The following is a 24,857-nucleotide window of genomic DNA, read 5'->3' as shown; positions in this document are numbered from 1 at the left end:
TTACACTGACGTCACTTCCTCGCGAGGCTGTGGCGCGAAACATAAACAGAGAGCAGGAAGTGATTGTCGATCAAACGGTCATTTTGACGGTGTTTTTTGCGTTTTTACGATCAAACCGAGAAACCAACAAGATTTTTATGTTTTTTATCGAGTGCCCAAGACTGCTGAAAAACCAAACGAAAGAAACTGACCGAAAAACGACGGAAAAAAGCCAAAAACCGTCCGGAGGGAGTCTGAGAACCGACCGCGTGCGCGAAAGGTAATGTTGGTTTGGTGTCCCTCTGACGTCAGCAGAGACGCTAAATTGAGGACATTTGAGACACTTTTAAAGCCGCTGCCTCAGTGTCTCCTGTCAGCAGCTGGAGGAGCATCGCTTCATGTTAGTGTTCAGAGCTGCAGGTGATTTTAGGGTTAACAACATCATTGGATTATTAAAAGTGATCACAGCCTGCCATATATCGATTATTTTAAGCAACATCGATTTTTATATATTATCATTTTTGTGAGTCAAATACTCAAACCGCTCTGCACACAAAATCAAATTCTAAAAAATATACATCAATATTATTTTCTACTTTCATTGAGTTAATTTTTAACCAGAATCAGTCCTAATCATTAATATCAAATATATATATATACATATATATATGTCAGTGATCAGCAGCTACATTGACTGTGACAGGTCACCTAGTGGAAATAGCATGTATTTCCTCCATATGCCAAATATGGTCAAAATGACCTCATCAGGTGGAAAATAGTCAAAATGACAAATTCAGAGTCAAAAGCCCAGAATGACATTTCTGCTGGTTTCAGTTGGTCTCTGCTGGTTTCAGTTGGTCTCTGCTGGTTTCAGTTGGTCTCTGCTGGTCTCAGTTGGTCTCTGCTGGTTATCATAATCTGTGTTTATTCATAAATTTCAGCACCAGTAAAGTGAAGGAGCCTCAGTGCTTAAAAAGTGAGTGTATTACCTTTTCTTTCAGAAAGCAAACTGTGAGTACAACTGAACACCATTTTCAATATTGATTATATAAAACTGATATTGAGACTACTTGTTTACTTTTACCATTAAAATCTGCTGAATTATTTAACACTTCCTCTTTGCTGTGAACCCTTAAATGTACAAACAAGTATCACTGTTTTACTGTAACACTGAAGAAAACTTAAAAACATGCAGACTCTCGGGCAGGTTCTGCAGCTACAAGAACATAACACACACATAAAAACGATAACATTTTAAAGCTCTGTAACGAAAGCCGAGTGACAAACAAAAACTGCCACATTAACTTGTTTTTGCAAACTGCTTCTTTAAATTCTGTTTTTTGGTTTTTGAAGCACTTTATGAGGAAAAAACATGTTTGCATCTACATTTAACAAAAAACTGAAGTATGAACACACAATCATGAAACATACATTTTTAGATTCGGTGTGATTTAAACTTCCAGAGGACGTCATTCTCCCTCATGTTTTTCTCAGAGTAATAAAGAGGCTGCAGAACTCCCTTTAAAGTTATGATGATTTCACATTTTCTTCAGTTTTACAGTCACACGGGGATTCTTGTCCAAATATTCATGGATTCACCACAGAAAGGAGCATATGGAAGATAATTCAGCATAATTTTTAATGCTGCGCAAAGCATTATGGGAAGTGTAGTTTCACAAACTACAGCAAATTGAAGCTGAATTATCCTATTAACGATCATGCTTCAATTTGCAAAACTACACTTCCCATAAGGCTTTGTGTACTTAAAAAGTATGCCGAATAGTGTGAGGAGTTCCCTTTTTTCATGGTGTCCATGTATGTACACGCAGCTGAAGAAAACTTACAATCGTCTTGATTTTAAAGAAAGTTCTGCAGCGTCTTCTCTCTCTGATTTCTAAGCTGATTCAGGGAGATTTTTTTATTGGAGATAATAATTAAAAAAATAAAAATAATCAGAGATAATGACATTTTCTGAGAGTGGCAGTCACATTGAATTTTGAATATTATTATCTCTGAGGTTCAGAGGTTACGCGTTAGTGGGGTGACCAGCTTGGGGAGGTCTGAGTGTCGGGTTCGATGCGGGTCCATCTGTGGTTTTCAGACCCACGCAGATTTGTCCGGCCCTAGGAAAGTTCTCACAGCGCAGCCTCTCGGGCCACTGGAAACCAATTTTCTTCATGAGCGCCTCGCAGCCCTGCCGTGCCCGTTCACACAGAGAGCGGCAGGGTGGGATGGCCTGCTCCAGGACCGTGCACACCGGCAAGTACACGGAGCACAGGAAGAACCTGAGGTCGGCGGAGCACTGGACTTTGACCAGCGGGTAGAACTGGTGCACCTCCAGCCCCGCGTCCTCCTGGGTGGTGTGTCCCAGCAGGTTGGGCATGATGGTCTGGTTGTAGGTGATGTTGGTGCACAGCGGGATGGAGATGGGCTCGCAGAAGCTGTGATCTCGGATGGCAATCCTTGAGTTGGGCTGATTCAAGGATTGCAAGACAAGGCCTGGTTGGTGCTTATGTGGCGGCAGGGTGACCAGCTCGGGGGGGGTGGGCGTTGGTGCCGATGTGGGTCCATCTGTGGTTTTCAGACCCACGCAGATTTGTCCGGCCCTAGGAAAGTTCTCGCAGCGCAGCCTCTCGGGCCACTGGAAACCAATTTTCTTCATGAGTGCCTCACAGCCCTGCCGCGCCCGTTCACACAGAGAGCGGCAGGGCGGGATGGCCTGCTCCAGGACCGTGCACACCGGCGCATACATGGAGCACAGGAAGAACCTGAGGTCAGCGGAGCACTGGACTTTGACCAGCGGGTAGAACTGCTGCACCTCCAGCCCCGCGTCCTCCTGGGTGGTGTGTCCCAGCAGGTTGGGCATGATGGTCTGGTTGTAGGCAATGTTTGTGCACAGCGGGATGGAGATGGGCTGGCAAAAGCCATGATCCGGGATGGAGATCCCCGAATCGGATTGAGTGGCGCCCAGTGGGATTAGGAGTGCAGTGACCAGTCTGAAGCCCAAAAACCACCAGACCGCCATGACTGAACAAGTCCACCAAGTGTCCCGCAGCAGGAGTGACAGACTGCTCCTCACTGATGAATCCGGAGGAAATGGTGCATTCACACCAGTGAATCTCAGCGAGTCACGGAGGAGCAGCTCAAGGAGCAACAGATGTGAACTCCGACTTTAAGTTGAGACTTGGCTCACAGACAGAGTCCTGCAGGATCCGGGCGGTTAAAAGAAACCTCCTGAAGCTCCTCAGCTCCTCCTGCTCCTGTTAAACCGACAGCAAAGACGGCAAATGTGAGTGTAAGTGTGAGTCTGAGAGTTTGTTTGAGGAGCAGCTCGGTTTCCAGGACCCCCCTCCGCTTTCCCTGCACACGGCGGAGGGGCGCCTTGAAACTCCAACCCAGCACCGTGTGTTCGCGCTCGTGTCGCCGCTGATTGGTTGATTTCCTCTTAAACGTCAGCGCAAAAATCTTTTGAGTCAAAGCCTACTCGATGATCAGAGTAAATGAGTATAATAAATATTTCAATAAAATAAAAAAATACAAACTAGAAACACTGAGGTCATTAAATTTATATTTCTTTTTATATCTTTTATGTTTATTGCCTTATTTTATTGCTAAAATGAATTGATATAATAAATATTTTAAATAAAGACCAAAATAGAAGCACTCATGTCATTACATTTGTATTTCTTTTATATAAATTATATATATATATATATATATATATGTGTGTGTGTTAGAAGACAGATTTTTTTGGTCATTTTTTGAACCAAGTATAAAATACCAAACATAAGACACTTAAGATATTTTAAAAATGTACTAAATCAAACATGCATCTGATTATTTGATTAAACATGGAGTTCACTGCTGATCTATGAAACAAGTTATTCGACACATAGAAACATTTTTCGTTTTACTGCTGAATTCCCAAACTTTTCCCGCCCAGAGAGAGGTGAGTTTTCTGTCCTCCCTCCGTAAAGAGGTCAGACTGCTCTGCTTTCAGAGGCTCTTTCAGTGTTTCCTGCAGCCAGGACGAAAGGGAAAAGAAAAAACGAGTCAAATTTCAGCCATCTGGAACAAAACCAGGTTTAACTCCTTTTCAATAAACCACACGTCAAACGTGTTTTTAATCTGCATTCGAGGCCCCACAACCAGGCTTTAAAAAGACATTTTATTCTGAAAAAGTCATGGAGCGTTACAAAAGGATTCTCATAAAGACATACTCAGAGCATATTTACAAAATCACTATAAATGAGGCAGTTCAGCAGAGGAAGTAAAGTGTTAAACCATGAACATATTTCTGAGAATAAAAAAACTCACAGTACATTTCTTAAATCTTACAGGGCTGTAACATATAAAGATAGATAAAATCACTTTGAATTGAGGAACTACATTTTCCACAATGCTTTGAGCACCATTAAAAGGTTGCCGAATTATCGTTAATATGCTCCTGTCTGCATTTTACCCACTGATGTACAGACAACTATCACTATGATAATGAGAAACTGAAGAAAACTTCAAATCGTCATAATTTTAAATTAGGTTCTGTTTATTTAGGATGAACCTCAGAGATAATGATATCCTAGATCTACAGTGACTTCCACTTTCAGAAAATGTCATTATCTCTGATGTCAAATCAGAACGAACCTCCATAACTCAGCCTAGGAATCAGAGGAAGAAGGACGCTGCAGAACTTCCTTTAAAATGATGTCGATTGTAAGTTTTCTTCAGTTTTTCAGTGACTCTGTGATGGGTGTGTGCACATGCATGGATACACAGCACAAAGGACGCGCTCACTCGCCATTCAGCATAATTTTAACCGAACACAAAGCATTATGGGAAGTGTCGTTTTATGAATTATAGCATGATTACGTCTAATACATCATTTGGCTTTAATTTGTTTTAATTTGTGGAACTACACTTCCCATAATGCTTCAAGCAACGTTAAAAGGACGTGGAATCATCTATCAGCTCCTGTTTGCAGTATAAACATCGGTGCTCACACAACTATCACCGTCTCGCTGTAAAACTGAGGAAAACCTGAAATCTGCATAAATTTCAGTGAAGTTCAGCTGCGCTTTTTTCCGTCTGATTTGGAAGTTGATTTATAAAGGTTTGCTCTGATTGGACATCAGAGATAATGACGCGCTCTGAAGTGGCAGTCACTCTGAATCTAGAGATCCGCGTTTCATGTCTGTGTTCACATTAGTTTATGACGGACAGAATGAACGCGCTTTTTGGTGCAAATTGCATTTTAGAGTGCAAGTTAATAGATTTCAATATTTCATTTTATTTTTTTCTAAAACCTGAAGTCACGTAAGTGCCCGTTCAACTGAGCACAACACATTATGGCTACACAACATTTCGATTTATTTTTTTTGGCAAAAGTGCCAAAAATGAACTGGCTGCAACTTGTTAAATATACAGAGTCGCTAAAGTCCCTACATTCTGTGACATCATCTTAAATATGTAGATATGGTAATTATGAATATGTTTTTTTTTTTTTTTTATCCCTCAGTTTTCTTTTTTCTTTTATTTCCTAGACATTTTCCCTAGCTACAAAAAGCAAACAAATTGGTGTGATTTCATCTAAAAACATGGGGAAAAGGCAATAGACAACTTGGAAAGAAATGTTCCACATATTGTGAGAAATTGTCAGATTTACGAAACAAAATTAATCTTGGAAAAATGTATAGGAAAAACACCCAAAAAAGCTTCATTCCCCTTTGAAATCTGAGTGAACTGGCTTGATTAAACAAAAAAAAAGTGGTCAACATATTAAATTGAATAATTAAAAATCGTAATTAAAACATAACTTCTAATAACAAATAATAATAGTAATTTGAAATGTAATTTCAAATATGTAATAATTAAAAAAAACATTTTCTAACTTTTTTCTTTTCCCTAGACATTTTTCCCCTAGCTTTTTCTGTTTTTTTCCCCTGGACATTTTCTCTGGATTTTTCCTATTTTTTCATTCTCTTTGCTTAAAAAATGAATTAAAAAGTAGATAATTAAAAATAATAATAACAATAAATTTGAAAAGTAATTTAAAACATGTAATAATGATCATTACTCCCTAGCTTTTTCCATTTTTCCCTAGACATTTTCTACTAGTTTTTTAAATATAATGTTTTCTAAATCTGCCATTTTCTTGCAATGGGTGGAACATTTCTTATCAAGTCGCTCGTTACATTTTTTTTTTCATGTTTTTGAAACAAATCACACCAATAGACTTAATTTTTTAAAGGGTTAAATACGTGTGAAAGGCATCTGAAAGCAGCACAAGAAAAGTGATGGGTTTCAGAGGGTTAAACTGTCTCGAGTGGGGAAAAGAACAAGAAAAGCTCGGGGAAAAACTATTCATAATTATCATAATTGCATATTTAAAATTATGTTACAGATTTTCTTTTTTATTTTTAAGCACTCTATCCAAGTCTTTTAGCTTTGTTGTTTTTTTGTTGTTGTAATTTTCAGGTAATTTTCTTTTACTGTTTACTAAGTTCTTGCTACTTTCTGGGTCATTTATCATCTTGTGCAACATTGTTAAAAAAACAAAACACAACAACCCAAAACCGAACATTACATTCTGGGACGTTAGGGACTCTGTGTAAGTGTGACTGTGATTGTAAACTAAATATCTTTGTGCTTTTGGACTCTCGGTCAGACAAAACAGGACATCTGAAGACACCTCTGACTCTGAGACAATAGGACCGACATTTTAAAAAAAGAAAAAAAAAGAAAAATAGTTAATTATAATTATTCATTGTCGGACTAATCAATCAGTAAATTTCCGGGGAAGTTACAGACCTGTAACATTAAACATTTTCCTCTGAAGTTTCAGTTAGTGAACGGGAGAAAAAAAAAGGTGCAGGTGGAAATCTGATTCTGGGCGGACTCAAACCCACAGTGACCGCAGGTCCGAAACGGTTCTTGTTCTTACCAAGTTCAGTTCCAAAAGAGGACTACTCAGAGCAGCAGGATCTGTCTGTCCTCTGAGGACAAACAGCTCCACCAGAAAACCTCCAGTCAAATGAGGTTTGAGAGGATTGACCCTTTCCTCTCCAGCATCCCCTACACGGTGGTCTCTCCCTGGTTGGTGGCACTCAGTCTCTGATAAAACCTGTGCCACGACTGCAGCGTCTTCCCTGACCAGATCCAGAACCCGGACGTGATCCCAACGATCATGGTCATCAGGTACTTGATCATGAACACGGTGAAGTCCGGTGTCAGCCGTGCAAAGTTTCCGTCTGGGCACGGCACGGCGAAGCGCTTGCAGGTCTGCAGGCGCCAAGTCCTGTCCCACTGCGGCCGGAAGGCCTGCTCGTAGAAGTAGCAGGCGATGACAACGGTGGCGGGCACCGTGTACAGCACGCTGAACACGCCGATCCGCACCATCAGCTTCTCCAGCTTCTCTGTCTTGGTGCCGTCGTGTTTCATGATGGTGCGGATCCGGAACAATGATACGAAGCCCGCCAGCAGGAAGGAGGTGCCGATGAAGAGGTAGACGAAGAGTGGCGCCAGGACGAAGCCGCGCAGTGCATCCACATTGTAGATCCCCACGTAACAGACGCCAGTCAGCAGGTCGCCGTCCACCTGCCCCATGGCCAGGATGGTAATGGTTTTCACTGCCGGCACTGCCCATGCCGCCAGGTGGAAGTACTGCGAGTTGGCCTCAATGGCCTCATGGCCCCACTTCATCCCGGCGGATAGGAACCAGGTGAGCGACAGGATCACCCACCAGATGGAGCTCGCCATGCCAAAAAAGTAGAGCACCATGAACAGGACGGTGCAGCCCTCTCTCTTGGTGCCCTGAACCAGCGTCCTGTAGCTGTCCCGGCTCAGCTGCTGGTCCACGCACACCACTCGGTCCTCCAGCAGGAAGCCCACCACGTACGCCACTGCTACCATGAAGTAGCAGCCGGACAGGAAGATGATGGGCCGCTCTGGGTATCGAAACCGCGTCATGTCCACCAGATAGGTGAGCACAGTGAAGAGGGTGCTCAGGCAACACAGGACGGACCAGATCCCGACCCAAAGCCGGCCGAACCTCAGCTCTTCTTCGCTGAAGAACATTAGCCCGTTGGGTTTGGAGGTCTCGCAGGGCGCACCGCAGTCCTTTGCCCCCAGGAAGTGGTAGTTGAGGTAGGGGGGCACCTTGAGCTGCAGTGGACAGGAGAAGGCCTGGTTGGTGCGGATGTGCGGCGGCGGGGTGACCAGTTCGTGGGGGTTGGGTGTCGGGTCTGATGTGGGTCCATCAGTGGTGTTTTGACCCACACAGATCTCTCCGGCGCCGTGCACCGGGAAGTTTTCGCAGCGTAGTCTCTCGGGCCACTGGAAGCCGAACTTGTTCATGAGTGCCTCACAGCCCTGCCGCGCCCGTTCACACAGAGAGCGGCAAGGCGGGATGGCCTGCTCCAAGACCGTGCACACCGGGGCATACATGGAGCACAGGAAGAACCTGAGGTCAGCGGAGCACTGGACTTTGACCAGCGGGTAGAACTGGTGCACCTCCAGCCCCGCGTCCTCCTGGGTGGTGTGTCCCAGCAGGTTGGGCATGATGGTCTGGTTGTAGGCAATGTTTGTGCACAGCGGGATGGAGATGGGCTGGCAAAAGCCATGATCCGGGATGGAGATCCCCGAATCGGATTGAGCGGCGCCCGGTGGGATTAGGAGTGCGGTGACCAGTCTGAAGCCCAAAAACCACCAGACCGCCATGACTGAACAAGTCCACCAAGTGTCCCGCAGCAGGAGTGACAGACTGCTCCTCACTGATGAATCCGGAGAAAATGGTGCATTCACACCAGTGAATCTCAGCGAGTCACGGAGGAGCAGCTCAAGGAGCAACAGATGTGAACTCCGACTTTAAGTTGAGACTCGGCTCACAGACAGAGTCCTGCAGGATCCCGGCGGTTAAAAGAAACCTCCTGAAGCTCCTCAGCTCCTCCTGCTCCTGTTAAACCGACAGCAAAGACGGCAAATGTGAGTGTAAGTGTGAGTCTGAGAGTTTGTTTGAGGAGCAGCTCCTCACTCCGCTGCTCCGCCGCTCGGTTTCCAGGCCCCCCCTCCGCTTTCCCTGCACACGCGGGAGGGGCGCCTTGAAACTCCAACCCAGCGCCGTGTGTTCGCGCTCCTGTCGCCGCTGATTGGTCGGTGAGGTGCAGGGGGCGGGGCGTTGCGCAGCAGAGAGCAGTGAAGATTCTCACTTTGATCTGTGACGTTTTTTTCTGTTTTTATTTATATATTTTTTAACTTCGCGTTCAAAATGTGTCTCACTGAAAAAGTTTGTTACTTTATAGAAAATATTTTTAGTATTTTTACTGTAAAATTTCTGTATTATATTCAGGTTCTAACATTCCCCCTTAAAATCAGAGCAAATTCCTTTTGAATAAAACAAAATCTCCCCAGTAATGAAAATGAATGGGTATAATAAATATTTTAATTAAAAACAACAACAACAACAACAACAACAACAACAACAACAACAAACTCTGAGGTCATTACATTTTTGCTTATTTTTTATAACTCTTATTTATTGCTTTTATTTTATTTCATCATAAACTTCGTAGCAATTCCTTGTAAGTAAAAGCCTAACTGATAATTAAAATTCAATGATAAAATAAATCGTAAGAAAATTGTAAGAAAACACCCACCTAGTAATAAATAAATGAATAATAAAATGAATATTTTTGTATTTATAATATATCATATATTTTTATTAACATTTTAAGCACTGTAAAGAGACATTAGGTTGTTAAGTTCATTTGATATAATAAATAAAAGTAAACAACACATCAGGAATACTGAGGTCATCAGATATTTATTTCTGTATTCATCAGATATATTTATCATTATCAACAGTTAAAACACTATAAAGAGACATAAATATAATGATTTCTTATAGTATAGTATGTTTTCAAATTCTGCAGCGTTTTCCTTATGAATAAAGAAAATGCCTTATGAATAAAAAAATGGTAAAATTGATAGATATTATGAAAAAAAACAAATAAAACCAGATAACCACATTAGACCAGAAACACAGAGATCATTGGATTTATATTTACTAATTTATTATTTATATTTATCATCGACAACATTTAAAGCTCTATGGGGAGAGACATAGATATAATGAAAACCAATAAAACAGCCCTCTCGCTCCAAAACAGACTGAAATTATCTATTTGTTCATATATTATTTATATATTTATTGTTATTTTTTATTCTATATTTATGTTCTTATTCTTGCAGTTCTTTATTTTGGCTTTCATTTCTTTTAAAAAATATCTTATAATAAAAAAGAGAGAAAGAAAAGAAAAAACAGTTTAGAAATACTGAGGTCATCTTACTTTTGACTTTTTAAAAATGTATGTAGTATATATTTGCCGTTGACAGCCAAACCAAAACCACCACAAAGAGACAAAACTACTGCAAAGAGACACAAAACCACTGCAAAGAGACACAAAACTTTGCACTCTGTGTTCCTCATAAACTGTCTTAATGTGGGGCGTTAAATCGGTGGATGGATCTGGATCCACCCTGTGGGGCTCAGAGGAGACCGCAGTGACTCCTCTGATTTAAAATTTAATTCATTTTTATTACGATGTGTTGACTTTCTGTGAGTCTGAGGACGTTTACTTGGACTGGATGTCTCCGTTCTTCGTGGGACCGGACGGTTCCTCCAAGCTGAGAGACGAGTAAACAGTCGGCAGAGTTAATCCAAACACCGCCTTTTTAGGCCTCGATTCGTCAAAATAAAAGAGCCGCCTGTTCTTACTCCCCACCACTGTTTACATCTTCTCTGTCTGAGGGATGTAGGAGAGAGGAAACAACAGGAGAGAGGAAACAACAGCAGAGAGGAGGAGAGAGGAAACAACAGCAGAGAGGAAACAACAGCAGAGAGGAGGAGAGAGGAAACAACAGCAGAGAGGAGGAGAGAGGAAACAACAGCAGAGAGGAAACAACAGCAGAGAGGAGGAGAGAGGAAACAACAGCAGAGAGGAGGAGAGAGGAAACAACAGCAGAGAGGAAACAACAGCAGAGAGGAGGAGAGAGGAAACAACAGCAGAGAGGAAACAACAGCAGAGAGGAGGAGAGAGGAAACAACAGGAGAGAGGAAACAACAGCAGAGAGGAGGAGAGAGGAAACAACAGGAGAGAGGAGGAGAGAGGAAACAACAGCAGAGAGGAGGAGAGAGGAAACAACAGCAGAGAGGAGGAGAGAGGAAACAACAGGAGAGAGGAGGAGAGAGGAAACAACAGCAGAGAGGAGGAGAGAGGAAACAACAGCAGAGAGGAGGAGAGAGGAAACAACAGGAGAGAGGAGGAGAGAGGAAACAACAGGAGACAGGAAACAACAGGAGAGAGGAGGAGAGAGGAAACAGGAGAGAGGAGGAGAGAGGAAACAGGAGAGAGGAGGAGAGAGGAAACAGGAGAGAGGGGGAGAGAGGAAAAAAGAGAGAGGAGGAGAGAGGAAACAACAGGAGAGAGGAGGAGAGAGGAAACAACAGGAGACAGGAAACAACAGCAGAGAGGAGAGAGGAAACAACAGCAGAGAGGAGGAGAGAGGAAACAACAGGAGAGAGGAGGAGAGAGGAAACAACAGCAGAGAGGAGGAGAGAGGAAACAACAGCAGAGAGGAGGAGAGAGGAAACAACAGGAGAGAGGAAACAGGAGAGAGGAGGAGAGAGGAAACAGGAGAGAGGAGGAGAGAGGAAACAGGAGAGAGGAGGAGAGAGGAAACAGGAGAGAGGGGGAGAGAGGAAACAACAGGAGAGAGGAAACAACAGGAGAGAGGAGGAGAGAGGAAACAACAGGAGACAGGAAACAACAGCAGAGAGGAGGAGAGAGGAAACAACAGGAGAGAGGAGGAGAGAGGAAACAACAGCAGAGAGGAGGAGAGAGGAAACAACAGGAGAGAGGAAACAGGAGAGAGGAGGAGAGAGGAAACAGGAGAGAGGAGGAGAGAGGAAACAGGAGAGAGGAAACAGGAGAGAGGAGGAGAGAGGAAACAGAGAGGGGGAGAGAGGAAAAAAGAGAGAGGAGGAGAGAGGAAACAACAGGAGAGAGGAAACAACAGGAGAGAGGAGGAGAGAGGAAACAATAGGAGAGAGGAGGAGAGAGGAAACAACAGGAGAGAGGAAACAGGAGAGAGGAAACAATAGGAGAGAGGAAACAGGAGAGAGGAAACAGGAGAGAGGAAACAACAGCAGAGAGGAGGAGAGAGGAAACAACAGGAGAGAGGAAACAACAGCAGAGAGGAGGAGAGAGGAAACAGGAGAGAGGAGGAGAGAGGAAAAAAGAGAGAGGAGGAGAGAGGAAACAACAGGAGAGAGGAAACAACAGCAGAGAGGAGGAGAGAGGAAACAGGAGAGAGGAGGAGAGAGGAAAAAAGAGAGAGGAGGAGAGAGGAAACAACAGGAGAGAGGAAACAACAGCAGAGAGGAGGAGAGAGGAAACAGGAGAGAGGAGGAGAGAGGAAAAAAGAGAGAGGAGGAGAGAGGAAACAACAGGAGAGAGGAAACAACAGGAGAGAGGAGGAGAGAGGAAACAGGAGAGAGGAGGAGAGAGGAAAAAAGAGAGAGGAGGAGAGAGGAAACAACAGGAGAGAGGAAACAACAGGAGAGAGGAAACAACAGGAGAGAGGAGACAGGAAAACATAAATGTGTTAGCTCTGAGTAAAGTTCGCAGTGCTCAGCAGCTGCTTTCACTTTCTGAGCCGTCTTTGGTCGTTAGCTCTGTCTTATAGCTGCAGCCGTTTTAAGGTTTATTTTTTTATGTGGTAAAACAGATGACTGAAAGTTTTGGTCTCACCAAAACCAGACCTGTTGCTGTTTTTAGAAATCCACTTCCAAACCAAATTTCACAAATTCCCCACATTTTCAGAGGGTAAGAACAACTACGAAGATACGTTAGCTTTAAGTCACATCTGCTTAAGTCGGCAGAAAGCTGTCTCAGAACCTAGCTTTGACTTTTTGGGCTTTCTTGTAGTTTTTAGTATTTGTGTATTTGGTACTTCAGATGCCAAAAAGTTCAGTTTTGTACTTACTTAGTTTCATCTTTATAGTATTATTGTCTGTTTTGACTTTATGCATATTCATATCCAAGCCATTCATGAATACTAAATTAAATACCTATAAATATGAAATATAAGTATTTTTTGAAGTTAAAATGCAACTTCCGCTGTGCAGGCTAGTTGTGTTAGCTTTAGTTTACGTTAGCTTGCGTCAGTGCCAATCTCAGGGGCTAGCTTTGACTATTGTGTTTATGTCATTGTTTGTTTGATAAAACAGACACCTGAACGTCAGGTTTTGTTCTCAATAACTAAGTTTTAAAAAAGTTTTATATTCGTAGTACCACTGTGTGTTTTTATTTTAGTTTTACATATTTGTAGCCAAGGTAATTTTGTGGATTCCACAGGTTTTCAGAAGCTAAGATGCAGCTACTGCTCCGTTACGTTAGCTTTAGCAGGAGTTAGCACACGTGTATTTAGCTGCCACCTCATTAGTTATACCAAACAACAAACCTAAGGTCAAAGCTAAGTCTTACTTTAACAACCTCAGTTTGGTTTTTAGCGCTGTCTTTAAGTAACTGCAAATTTAACGTGCTGATTTTACGGTTGACGGTTTGAAGGTTTTTAAGGTTCCGTTCTGTGGTAAAACAAGTCGCCTCCGAGTCAGATTTTGGTCAGATTCAAACACATTTTAGCTTTGTCGGACAGAAAAGTTCGCCCTTATTGTTTTTAGTTTTAGAAGACATATTAGCAACAACACAGCGGCCTGGTGAGAGTTGGGAAACTTATTGGAAGAAAACAAACAAAAACTGTTTTGTAGATTTAAAAATAACTCCAGTCCAACTTGTCAAACGTCTGATTCTTTAGAGGCCAGATATCAAAGGCTGCTGTGCATTTTGATTTATTTATGATGATATTTGTTCAAGTGTCGTGAATGAATTTTCTCTCATCAAACGCTATGTGACATACGGCAAAACAAAAACAGATTTGAATATGCACAAACACCTTCGAGTTTCTCTTTTATCTCAACAATCAATCAAACTTCGATGTTTCATGTTCCTGTCAGTCACACAGATATATTTAAATAATATTTAATGTTCACATTAACTCGAAGGGACAAGTTTTTGTTCTTGTTTTGTTAGCGAAGTTTCTTAAGTCGCACAAACACTCATTTGAATGTTGCAAGCTAATTTGACTTTGAGACGAACACGAAAAACAAACACGAGAACAAACGAGCCGACGGTGAAACCAGCACGAACTTTAAAGCAAAGTGAGTCTGTTCGTCCGCTGCATAAACACAATAACTACCAATATTACAATAAATACATATTTGGAGAGTATTACATTTGTTAAATTATAAAGGTAAAGCTTTGTGTCAGACGACAAGCAATAAAGTACTCACATCTTCACACACACATTTTGGAGTATTACCCTGTCTACATGTTGAAAAGAACATGTTTTCTCAGTAAAAACTGGTTATTTCATTAGAAGAGCAGCTTGAGCTTTTTCTCAGACCTCCCAAACTGAACCAGTTAACTCCCAAAAACACCACACAAGTCCAGTTCTAGCTTTGCATCCCAAAACAGTCCCACATAAATACGTGAAGCGACCGCGAACTCTTAACAGCGCATGACATGACGCTGGCAGGTAATATTTAAAAATTTCGTGGTGGCACCAAATTTCATGCTGTTGTGAAGAGGTTGCAGTTAAGTTTAGCTTCAGGGAAGAAAAAACTTGGTTAGGATTTGGAAAAACTTTGTGGTTTTGGTTGAAATACCCTTGTACAGGATATACGTGATGTAAAGGTACATATGTAACATTTGCTTTTCACACAGGACAGTTACACTGGTGTCCTGGGTGAAAGTCCGTGTTTGTTTGACCCTTCCCCCGCCATACTCGAATTTTGTCCTCCACCACAAAGGCCCTTAATTGATTTTCCATTGTCAGTTTTTCCATGAAAACAGTCAATTTGGGGACATAATATTTCAGGGTAAAACGACATAGAACAGAACTGTCAGCACTGATTTTGGTTGAAGACAGTAATTTCTTTAAAAACATTATGCGAAAAAGTGGAAAAAATTCACCTCATGTCATTTTGTCACAAAAAAATATGCAAAAATGTCTAAAGTACACTGCAAGAAATCCACCTTGTATCATTTCGTCACAAAAATATTTTTTTAAAAAGTGCAAAGTACATGGAAACCGAGACATGTCATTTTTGTCTCCAAAAAATGCAAAAAGATCTAAAATTCACTGCAAAACAAAATATCTACTCTACACAATTCTGCGACATTAAGTCGTCATGCAAGAGTTGTTTTTTTGTCATAATCTCCTGTTTTTTATTAATAAATCCAATACTTACAATAATTAATATAATTGTCCGGCACTGCCTGTTTTTTTTTTCAGTCACTTTATTTCATTTATTTTTTTAGCGTTTCGTGTTTTATACAGTGTAAAACTATTGATAAACAGCTCAATGATCGGTTTCTGTGGGATTCAAAAATGTCACAATATTAACGTTCACACGTGAAGCGCAACCAAACCCACAATCATCTTTTTGTGACTGTTTTTATTTGTCAACGGGGAGCTCCAGATAAACATTATTCACTCAATAATTCATCAGCAGTTTCAAACTCATGAATAAATCTTCATTATTCTCTGCTAACACATGCTAACAAATGCTAACGGGAGGAGAGCGACGTCCCGAAGGACCGAAAGTCATGAAAGGAACATTTTGAATCAACAAATGCGTAAATTAAACATCATTATTTATATTAAATATGCAATAGAATAGTTATATAATTTAAAATACAGATCATATATACACAAATGATAGGAATGAGTTTATAAAGAGGCTTTTTCTCCCCTCGGCTCGTCTCTTCAGGTTGATGGTTGAAGGGTTTTTCACACAAGGTTCATACACAGTTTAACCAATAAATTCCAACAACTTTCCAGGAATTTTCCAGGACTTTGAGACAAATGTTAAAGACCAAACCTTCTCTGAAAGTACAATCAATACTTTTTATCGACTCTTTTTCATGTCATAAAATAGCTTTTTAAAATCTATATTATTGAAAAAATAATGAATTCAGAGCAGGATTAGAGCTGAATATTTAAATATAACTTAGGGACTGTTCGTTATGTATGAAGGGGGGGGTGCAAAAAAAGGGGGAGGCATGCCAAATAATTTTTTAAGCACTGGGGTGGGACTTGTGTTTTTTATTTTGGCTTTGCCGATTTAAACGTTTTATTATGTTTACTTTTCTTTTAAAAAATTGGCCATTGTTGAAGAAAACATTTTGTTGATTTTTTCTTTCTTTTTTTCAAAACTTTTAGGGTATATTTAATTTTCAATGACTTTTTACATTCTATGACTTTTCCAGGTTTTCCCTGACTGTACGATCCCCGTTCACCCCTCCGGTCGTCTGGTCCGGTTGAAGGTCCGAGTTTTTTCACCAGAACTTGGCGGCGGACAGCAGGGAGGGTTTGACCCTCTGTCCCCGGTTGAAGACGTCTCTGACTTCCGTCTCCAGTCGGACACCTGGCACCTTGAAAATGGACACGGCTGAAAAACAGAGAAGAATGACGTCAGAGGAAGTGGCGCGGTTAGCGTAACCGTGTGAACGGCACTCTTACTGTCTCTGAGGTGCATAATGGGGGCAGGCAGCGTGCTGAAGTACGGGTGCCTCAGGGCATCCTGAGCTGAGATCCGGGCTGCAGGGACCCCCCTCAGCATCCTCTGGACCAGATCCTCTGTCTTATAGGGCAGCTGGTCCAACCTGGTCCACATAAGAGCGGTCAGCTAACTGCTAATAAGCTAACAGGCTAACTGGTTAACACACTCACACTTTACTATGTTAAGTCAGTTACATGCTAACTGGCTAATACGCTGACAGGCTAACTGCTAACAGGCTAATGGGTCAACAGGCTAACACTTTACAATGTTCGGTCAGTTACATGCTAACAGGCTAACACTTTACAATGTTCGGTCAGTTACATGCTAACAGGCTAACACTTTACAATGTTCGGTCAGTTACATGCTAACAGGCTAACACTTTGCCATACAGCAGTAAGCTACATGCTAACATTGTACAATACATCAGTAAGCTACATTCTAACATGCTAACAATTTACATTACACTTCATTAAGCAACGATAGGCTAAATGCTAACAAGTCAACATTTAACCATATACTTTTATTACACAATCATTTCCTTCATGTCAGCATAGTAAAACTTTTTCATACACTTCATGATACAACATTAAGCTACATGCTAACATGCTAATGTTTTACCATATACTTCATTAAACAACTGTAGGCGAAACGCTAACATGCGAACACTCACTGTACACTTAATTTAACAACAAGCTACATGCTAACACTTTACTTTTCAACAATAAGCTACATGCTAACAAGCTAACACTTTACTATACAGTTCATTGTACAACAATAAGCTACATGCTAACATGCTAATGTTTTACCACCAATTTTTCTTGTTGTTTTGTTTCCTTACCTTTTCCAAACGCTTCTGAACTGTTTGGGCTCAGAGCGATGAAACCACTCTGTGGAGAGAAACCAGCTGTTTTTGTTTGTTATATTACCATCATTTTAATGAAAATAATAATAATGCTATGAATGTACAGTTTTTAATCTTAATGAAATAGCGGCACAAAGCAGTGTGATGTCCACAATAAAAAAAATATTGAATGTAAAAAATAAAAAATACATTGATAGTTCGGAATACATAATAAAATTATAACTTAAAGTGACCTGGTTTATAATTTGGTAGCTGAGTGACTCCAGGCCAGCTTTCCTCTGAGGGGAGGCCCAGGACCTGCAGGGACATGGGACTTTTATTTTAGTCTCATTCTATAATTATTGGTATTTCATAATAATAATAATAATAATAATGATAATAATGATAATGTGCTTTCAGCACATCCTCACCATCCAGATCTTCTGTAGCTGCTCAAACACATCAGTGACCCCGGGGAATGCCGGCGCCCCCTGCAGCATTTCTACAAAGATACACCCAGCCCCCCTGATTTCAAACACAAAAAAAACTTGATTATAAAAATCACACCGTCACATTATTCTTTATTTCCAAAAACGGAACCATAAAACAGAAAAACCGCAGATGTGCCAGAAGCATCGGTGACCTGAATAACAGAGGACCTAAAGCAGCTCTCTGTGGTACACCACCAGTTATATACACTGTGCTTTTAAGTACTTCAGTAAAAGTAGTATTACCACAGTGTAAAAATACTCAAGTAAAAGTCCTGTTTTACTGGCAAATTACAACATTATTTTTATTATCATCAAGTATTAATGAGTAAATAATAAACTAGCATCAAATGGAAATACTTAGGATCTGTACCTCAAAATGGTACTCATACAGTACATACAGTACATTTATACAGTACTTGAGAACGTGTAATACAGGTCAAATGTCTCTCATTTATTCTTTCTTTATGATAATAAAAATAATTCTTCTAACATCTGTCAGTGGGTGTGATCCAGTGTGTGGGTGCTGACCAGATGTCCAGGGCGGTGGAGTAATCTGTGGACCCCAGCAGGACGTCGGGGGGCCGGTACCACAGCGTCACCACCTCAGAGGAGAAGGTCTGACTGGGAATGGACTTGGACCGAGCCAGACCTGAAACCACAACCACCACCAGAACCAGTTAGTACCAACAAAACTATCTGCACCTTATACTTCATTCTGCTCAGCTTGGACCTGCTGTCCTCCTTCGTGGACATTTTTTTTGTGCTAGCTGTCTCGCTGGAATTCTAAATAGTCAAACAGCGATTGTTGATTTTAGTAATGATGAAACAAAGATGCTCTGTTGTCTTTAGCTTGTTGGTGTTGCGGTAAACATGACGTGAGGTGAACACGCGTGTTGACGTGCTGCGGTGTTTCCTGACCAAAGTCGGCCAGCTTGAGTTCTCCCAGGTAGCTGATGAGCAGGTTGTGAGGCTTCAGGTCTCTGTGGAGGATCCTCCTGCTGTGGATGAAGCGCAGAGCGCGCAGCAGCTGGAACATAAACAGCTACAACAACAACAACAACAACAACAACAACAACAACAACAACAACAACAACAAGGATAACAGCAACGACAATAACCACGACAACAACAACAATGACCACAACACCGCCGCCGACAACAAAGACAACAACAACGACAATAATGACGACAACACCACCAACAACATTAACAACCACAAAACAACAACAATAGTGATAACAACAACATTAACAACCACAAAACAACAACAGTAGTGATAACAACAACATTAACAACCACAAAACAACAACAGTAGTGATAACAACAACATTAACAACCACAAAACAACAACAGTAGTGATAACAACAACATTAACAACCACAAAACAACAACAGTAGTGATAACAACAACAACATTAACAACCACAAAACAACAACAGTAGTGATAACAACAACATTAACAACCACAAAACAACAACAATAGTGATAACAACAACAACAACATTAACAACCACAAAACAACAACAGTAGTGATAACACAACAACAACATTAACAACCACAAAACAACAATAGTGATAACAACAACATTAACAACCACAAAACAACAACAGCAGTGATAACAACAACAACATTAACAACCACAAAACAACAGTAGTGATAACAACAACAACATTAACAACCACAAAACAACAACAATAGTGATAACAACAACAACAACAACATTAACAACCACAAAACAACAACAGTAGTGATAACACAACAACAATAACGGCAACATCAACGACACTGACAACAAAACCACCACAATAACAAAAACAACAGTAAAAATGGCAACAACAACGACAACAACAATGACGACAACAATGACAACAACAAGAACAAGAGTGACAACAACAGCAGCAAGAACAATACCAGCAACAACAAGACCAAGACACCGACACCGACAACAGCAAAAAACAAAAACGACAACAAAGACAACAGCAACAACGACAGGTGTTTGATTATTAACAAACTGATTGATTGATCTTGCTGTCGATCAAAACAGCTGGATGTTGTATGAGTGCAGATTTGAGTGGACTATGATGTGTGTTTAAGGTGTGAAAGGACCCTGAGGTTGTGTGTTTAACGTGTAAATGGACCCTAACGTTTAAGGTGTGAACAGACATTGACGTAGTGTGTTTAAGGGGAGAACGGACCCCGACGTTGTGTGTTTAAGATATGGACAAACATAACATTGCGTTTAACGTGTGAACAGCCCCTGAGGTGTGAATATGGTGTGAACAGCCCCTGAGGTGTGAATATGGTGTGAACAGCCCCTGAGGTGTGAATATGGTGTGAACAGCCCCTGAGGTGTGAATATGGTGTGAACAGCCCCTGAGGTGTGAATATGGTGTGAACAGCCCCTGAGGTGTGAATATGGTGTGAACAGACCCTGACATTGTGTGTTTAAGGAGTGAACGGACCCTGAGGTGTGAATATGGTGTGAACAGCCCCTGAGGTGTGAATATGGTGTGAACAGACCCTGAGGTGTGAATATGGTGTGAACAGACCCTGAGGTGTGAATATGGTGTGAACAGACCCTGACATTGTGTGTTTAAGGAGTGAATGGACCCTGAGTTGTGAATAAGGTGTGAACGGACCGTGACATTGTGTGCTGAAGGTGTGAACGGACCCTGATGTTGTGTGAGTGCAGTCCTCCGGGGTGGTCGGTGAGGTACTGAGCCAGATCTGTCTGCTGCAAGAGAAGAAGAAACAACCCGTTAAGATGGTTTTTGTCTTTTTAAACGTATCTATTTTTTTGAAACACATTTCTCACCACGTATTCGAAGACGAAGGTCAGAGAGTCTCTGGTGTGAATGATGTCATGCAGGACAACGATGTTGGCGTGTTTCAGGCCTTTGAGCAGAGACGCTGCACACACAAATATTGGATTCCACCTTAAATATTAATGCTACGTAGAAAACAAAGTCAAATACACCTTGACCTTAATACCACCTGAAACATCCCAAGATAAAACTTTAAAATCATTTTAAATATTTTAAGAGCAACTTAAAATTCAAAACCACATTTAAGCTCAGTTCTGCCTTGAAAACCCTAATACCACCTTAACAGCACCTTAAACCTTTTATACTAAAAAACAACCACCTAAAATATAAATGCCTACTAAAAATATCCACATATCACTTTAAATATGACCTTCAAATTTATGATACCACCTTTAAAATCCCCAAATCTCCTTAAATATTATTGCTAAGTATCACTTTATACCTAAATACCACCTAAAATTCAAATTCCACATGAAATATAAAAAAATCCATTAAAAGTTAAATGCCACCTTAACCTTAATACCACCTTAAAAGTTTTTATTCCACCTTAAATGTAAATTCTACGGAAAAAAATTGAATATTACTTTGACCTAAATACCGCTTAAAAATTGTGATTCTACCCTAAATATAAATGCTAGTTAAAAATAAGTCAAATACCTCCTTGACCTTAATACTACCTTAAAAATACAAATTCCACCATAAAAATCCCAAAACATCTTTAAATGCCAAATTAAAATACCACATAAACTAATATGATTCCTCCTTAAATAGAAATTTTAAAAAAAAAATCAAACACCATTTAGACCTTGACCTTTTTAAACTACTATTCTACCTTAAATATAAATGCCACCATAAACTGTTTTGAAATACCACTCTGGCCGAAATAAAACCCTAAAATACCACCTTAAAAATCCCCAAATGTAAATGCAATTTCAAAAATCCAAATACCACCTTTAAAATTAAAAAGGTTTTTTAAAAAATGGTGCTAAAACCAACTTAAATTCATCCTTAAAAAACACAAATTCCACCTTTAAAATTCCTAAACCTCTTCAAATATAAATTCCACTTCAAAAATCCAAATACTACCTTAAAAATCTGATTCTACCTTAAATATAAATACTACATTAAAAAATAAAATAAAAATAAAAATCAACCACCAACTTAAATATGACCTTAAAAATCCTTCCTCCGCCGTGACACCACTGTAACAGTTTTAACCACATTACACCTTAAAACCACCTCAGAAATCAATTCCACCTTAAACCTTTAAACCCCCTTTAGGTTGCCGTTTAAGGTGGAATGTGTAAATAAATGTGCGTGTGCGTGTGCGTGTGCGTGCAGTGGTCACCCTCTCGGATGGCGGTGAACGGGACGCCCTCCTCCGTCTTGGTCCGGATCACCTTCAGCGCCACCAGCTGCCCGTTGATCCTCAACGACAGACGCTGACAGTCAGTGACACAGAACGCAGCCACAGTCTCACCTCACCGTACTCTGACTCACTGACCTGCTGATGCCTTTGTAGACCGACGCGTACGCTCCCTCGCCGAGTTTCTCCAGACTCAGGTACGAGTGGGACGCTCCGAACCGAAGACCCGGTTTCTGCTCAGAGGACACACGAGACACGGCAGGTCAAAGGTCAAATGTTCAAGAGGAGACAAAACGACGGCAAGCGGGGAGAGAGGAGCTGACGAGGGACGGAGAGGACATGTGGTGGACAGACAGGGTCAACTGACAGGGGGACATGTGGTGGACAGACAGGGTCAAGTGACAGGAGGACATGTGGTGGACAGACAGGGTCAAGTGACAGGGGGACATGTGGTGGACAGACAGGGTCAAGTGACAGGGGGACATGGGGACAGGTCTGTTTCTGACCCAGGTGAAGTGGTCCTCGCAGTTGTTCCCTCCAAGCGGGTCACTGTTGCTGCGTCCTCGCCGGACTCTGAACCGTCGGACCTGCAGGGTGTGGAACCAGTGAGGCTGGGACCCCGAGGGGGACGAGCTGGACCGGTCCGGATCCAGCTAGGACACAGAGACAGAGACCATATCGACGGGACTGCCTTTAAACGGTAATAAACCACCTTTAAAAACTTTTAAAAAGACAACAAGGTATGTTATTCAAACTGGAGTAAAGTTACTCAGACAGGAGTACTGTTACTCAAAGGGGGGAGTATTGTTAACCCAACGAGAGTAATGTTTCTAAAACATAACTACTGTTGCTCAAACTGGAGTAAAGTTACTCAAAGGGGAGTATTGTTAACCTAACGAGAGTAATGTTTCTAAAAGACAACTACTGTTATGTACTCCTGTTACTTTAACAGGAGTACTGTTACTCAAACGGGAGTACTGTTACTTTAACAGGAGTGATGGTACTCAGATAGGAGTAATGTTCCTTAAACGGGAGTACTGTTACTCACACAGGAGTACTGTTACTCAGACAGGAGTACTGTTACTCAGACAGGAGTACTGTTACTCAGACAGGCATACTGTTACTTTAACAGGAGTACTGTTACTCAGACAGGAGTACTGTTACTCAGACAGGAGTACTGTTACTCAGACAGGCATACTGTTACTCTAACAGGAGTACTGTTACTCAGACAGGCATACTGTTACTCACACAGGAGTACTGTTACTCAGACAGGAGTACTGTTACTCAGACAGGCATACTGTTACTCTAACAGGAGTACTGTTACTCAGACAGGCATACTGTTACTCTGACAGGAGTACTGTTACTCAGACAGGAGTACTTTTACTCTGACAGGAGTACTGTTACTCTGACAGGAGTAATGTTGTGAGTACCTCAGCCGGCGGAAGGGAAGTTGAACTCCTGCTCTTTCTCAAGTTGAGCTCTTCCATCTTCACCTCCTCCTCCTCCTCCTCCTCCTCCTCCTGCTCTTCTTCATCCCGTCTTCCTTTCTCCTCCTCAGCCTCCTCTTCCTCCCCACAGCAGCACCTCCTCACCCACCACCCGGCCTCCATTACCCACCGAGACAAGTCCTCCATCTTTTCTCCGTCTTTACTCCTCTCCACCTCTCCTCCTCCTCCTCTTCCTCCTCCTCTCCTCCTCCCTCCGTCTCATATGACTCACATGGTTGAGGACGAGCAAACAGGGTCCCATGACCGTCTCTGTCTCTCAGTCCAGAACAACAGGGTCCATTCAGCGCACTGAGTGTGTGCTGTCCCCCGGTGGACAGCGTCAGGGACCGCTGGAACAATAACTCAGTTACTCTGCTAATATTCGGATAAAATCATCTGCAGTGATTCTTTATTATTCTTTATCTTAAAGCCTTTAAATTATTATTTTTAAAAGTGCAAATTATAATGATCAGTTTGATTCGTATTTCTGAAGCTTCATTTTTGAATTCTTGTTAAAAACAATTACAATTTGTTATTATACTGTTCATTTTATTTTATTTTTTAATGTTGGTGTAACTAGTAATTCATCTAATTCTAATATATTTATTAGAATTTTCCATCTTGTGTATTTTGTTTGATTTTGTTCACATTATTAAAACTGTTAAATAACATTTATACTTTACTGTATTTTTACATTGTTTTAGGCTCCTCGTCGTTTTTATTTCACAGAATTATTTTATTTTTATTTTTTAGATTTTTCTTTTGTTTAGTAATTCAAGCCAATAAATCATTACTTTGGCTTTATACAGTTGTTTAAATTTATCATAATGCATTTGATCCTTTCTGGTTTTTGTATTCTTGTTCTTGTGATATTTCTTATAATTATTAGAAACACGGTCCATTTGTAAATTTATTTCATTTTTATATTTCTTGTAGTTGTTGATCTTTATTTAAATTTTAATCAGAACATTTTTTTGTGTTATACCAATAGTTCAAATATTTTCCGTTAAAAATATTACATTTGAAATTGTTTTATCTTACAATTTCTTTTATCTACTAATTTGTTTGATCCGTATTTCTGTGTTCTTGTTAATAATTTTATAATGATTATAAATGTTGATCAACATTTTGAAATTGTTTTTCTTGCTTTTAGTTCAACATTTGTTTCAAACTATTATTTTATTATA

General features: G+C 40.9%; 3 protein-coding genes and 1 long non-coding RNA gene across 6 annotated transcripts; 1 reads left to right on the top strand and 3 right to left on the bottom strand.

Annotated features, from left to right (window-relative positions):
- The first annotated feature begins 21 nt into the window (after nucleotides 1-21).
- Nucleotides 22-17,749, top strand: LOC148185446 (uncharacterized). The gene is made up of 3 exons (XR_015775888.1): nucleotides 22-259; nucleotides 16,368-16,951; nucleotides 17,032-17,749. It is a non-coding gene; the product is annotated as an uncharacterized LOC148185446 (long non-coding RNA).
- LOC148185447 (frizzled-like) lies at nucleotides 946-3,522 on the bottom strand. Its single transcript, XM_088074560.1, has one exon. It carries the CDS (start codon nucleotides 3,002-3,004, stop codon nucleotides 2,006-2,008), a length of 999 nt encoding a protein of 332 aa, XP_087930686.1. The 5' UTR covers nucleotides 3,005-3,522; the 3' UTR covers nucleotides 946-2,005.
- LOC121965811 (frizzled-7-A-like) lies at nucleotides 4,100-9,119 on the bottom strand. The gene has a single exon (XM_042515932.2). It carries the CDS (start codon nucleotides 8,692-8,694, stop codon nucleotides 7,051-7,053), a length of 1,644 nt encoding a protein of 547 aa, XP_042371866.2. The 5' UTR covers nucleotides 8,695-9,119; the 3' UTR covers nucleotides 4,100-7,050.
- On the bottom strand, nucleotides 15,740-24,229 carry cdk15 (cyclin-dependent kinase 15). 3 transcript variants are annotated; one of them, XM_088074559.1, is made up of 13 exons: nucleotides 23,614-24,229; nucleotides 22,690-22,836; nucleotides 22,322-22,416; nucleotides 22,166-22,245; nucleotides 20,808-20,902; nucleotides 20,664-20,726; nucleotides 18,911-19,034; nucleotides 18,521-18,641; nucleotides 17,933-18,026; nucleotides 17,756-17,819; nucleotides 17,499-17,547; nucleotides 16,621-16,763; nucleotides 15,740-16,549 (listed from the first exon to the last, which is right to left on the bottom strand). In XM_088074559.1, the coding sequence occupies exons 1-13, from the start codon at nucleotides 23,815-23,817 to the stop codon at nucleotides 16,437-16,439; spliced, it is 1,392 nt and encodes a 463-aa protein (XP_087930685.1). In that variant the 5' UTR covers nucleotides 23,818-24,229; the 3' UTR covers nucleotides 15,740-16,436. The 3 variants fall into 3 exon arrangements, with proteins under 3 accessions (XP_087930685.1, XP_087930684.1, XP_087930683.1); XM_088074558.1 differs by having other exon boundaries at nucleotides 15,740-16,763; nucleotides 18,911-18,990; nucleotides 20,632-20,726; nucleotides 23,614-24,219; XM_088074557.1 differs by having other exon boundaries at nucleotides 15,740-16,763; nucleotides 23,614-24,218.
- Nucleotides 24,230-24,857: the final 628 nt, after the last annotated feature.

Source organism: Plectropomus leopardus, chromosome 24, assembly GCF_026936395.1.
Source record: "Plectropomus leopardus strain MGB_pleo_1.0 chromosome 24, ASM2693639v1, whole genome shotgun sequence".
NCBI lineage: Eukaryota > Metazoa > Chordata > Actinopteri > Perciformes > Serranidae > Plectropomus > Plectropomus leopardus.
The sequence above is the reverse complement of the archived record's forward strand: the minus strand, read 5'-3'. Positions and strand labels throughout refer to the sequence as shown.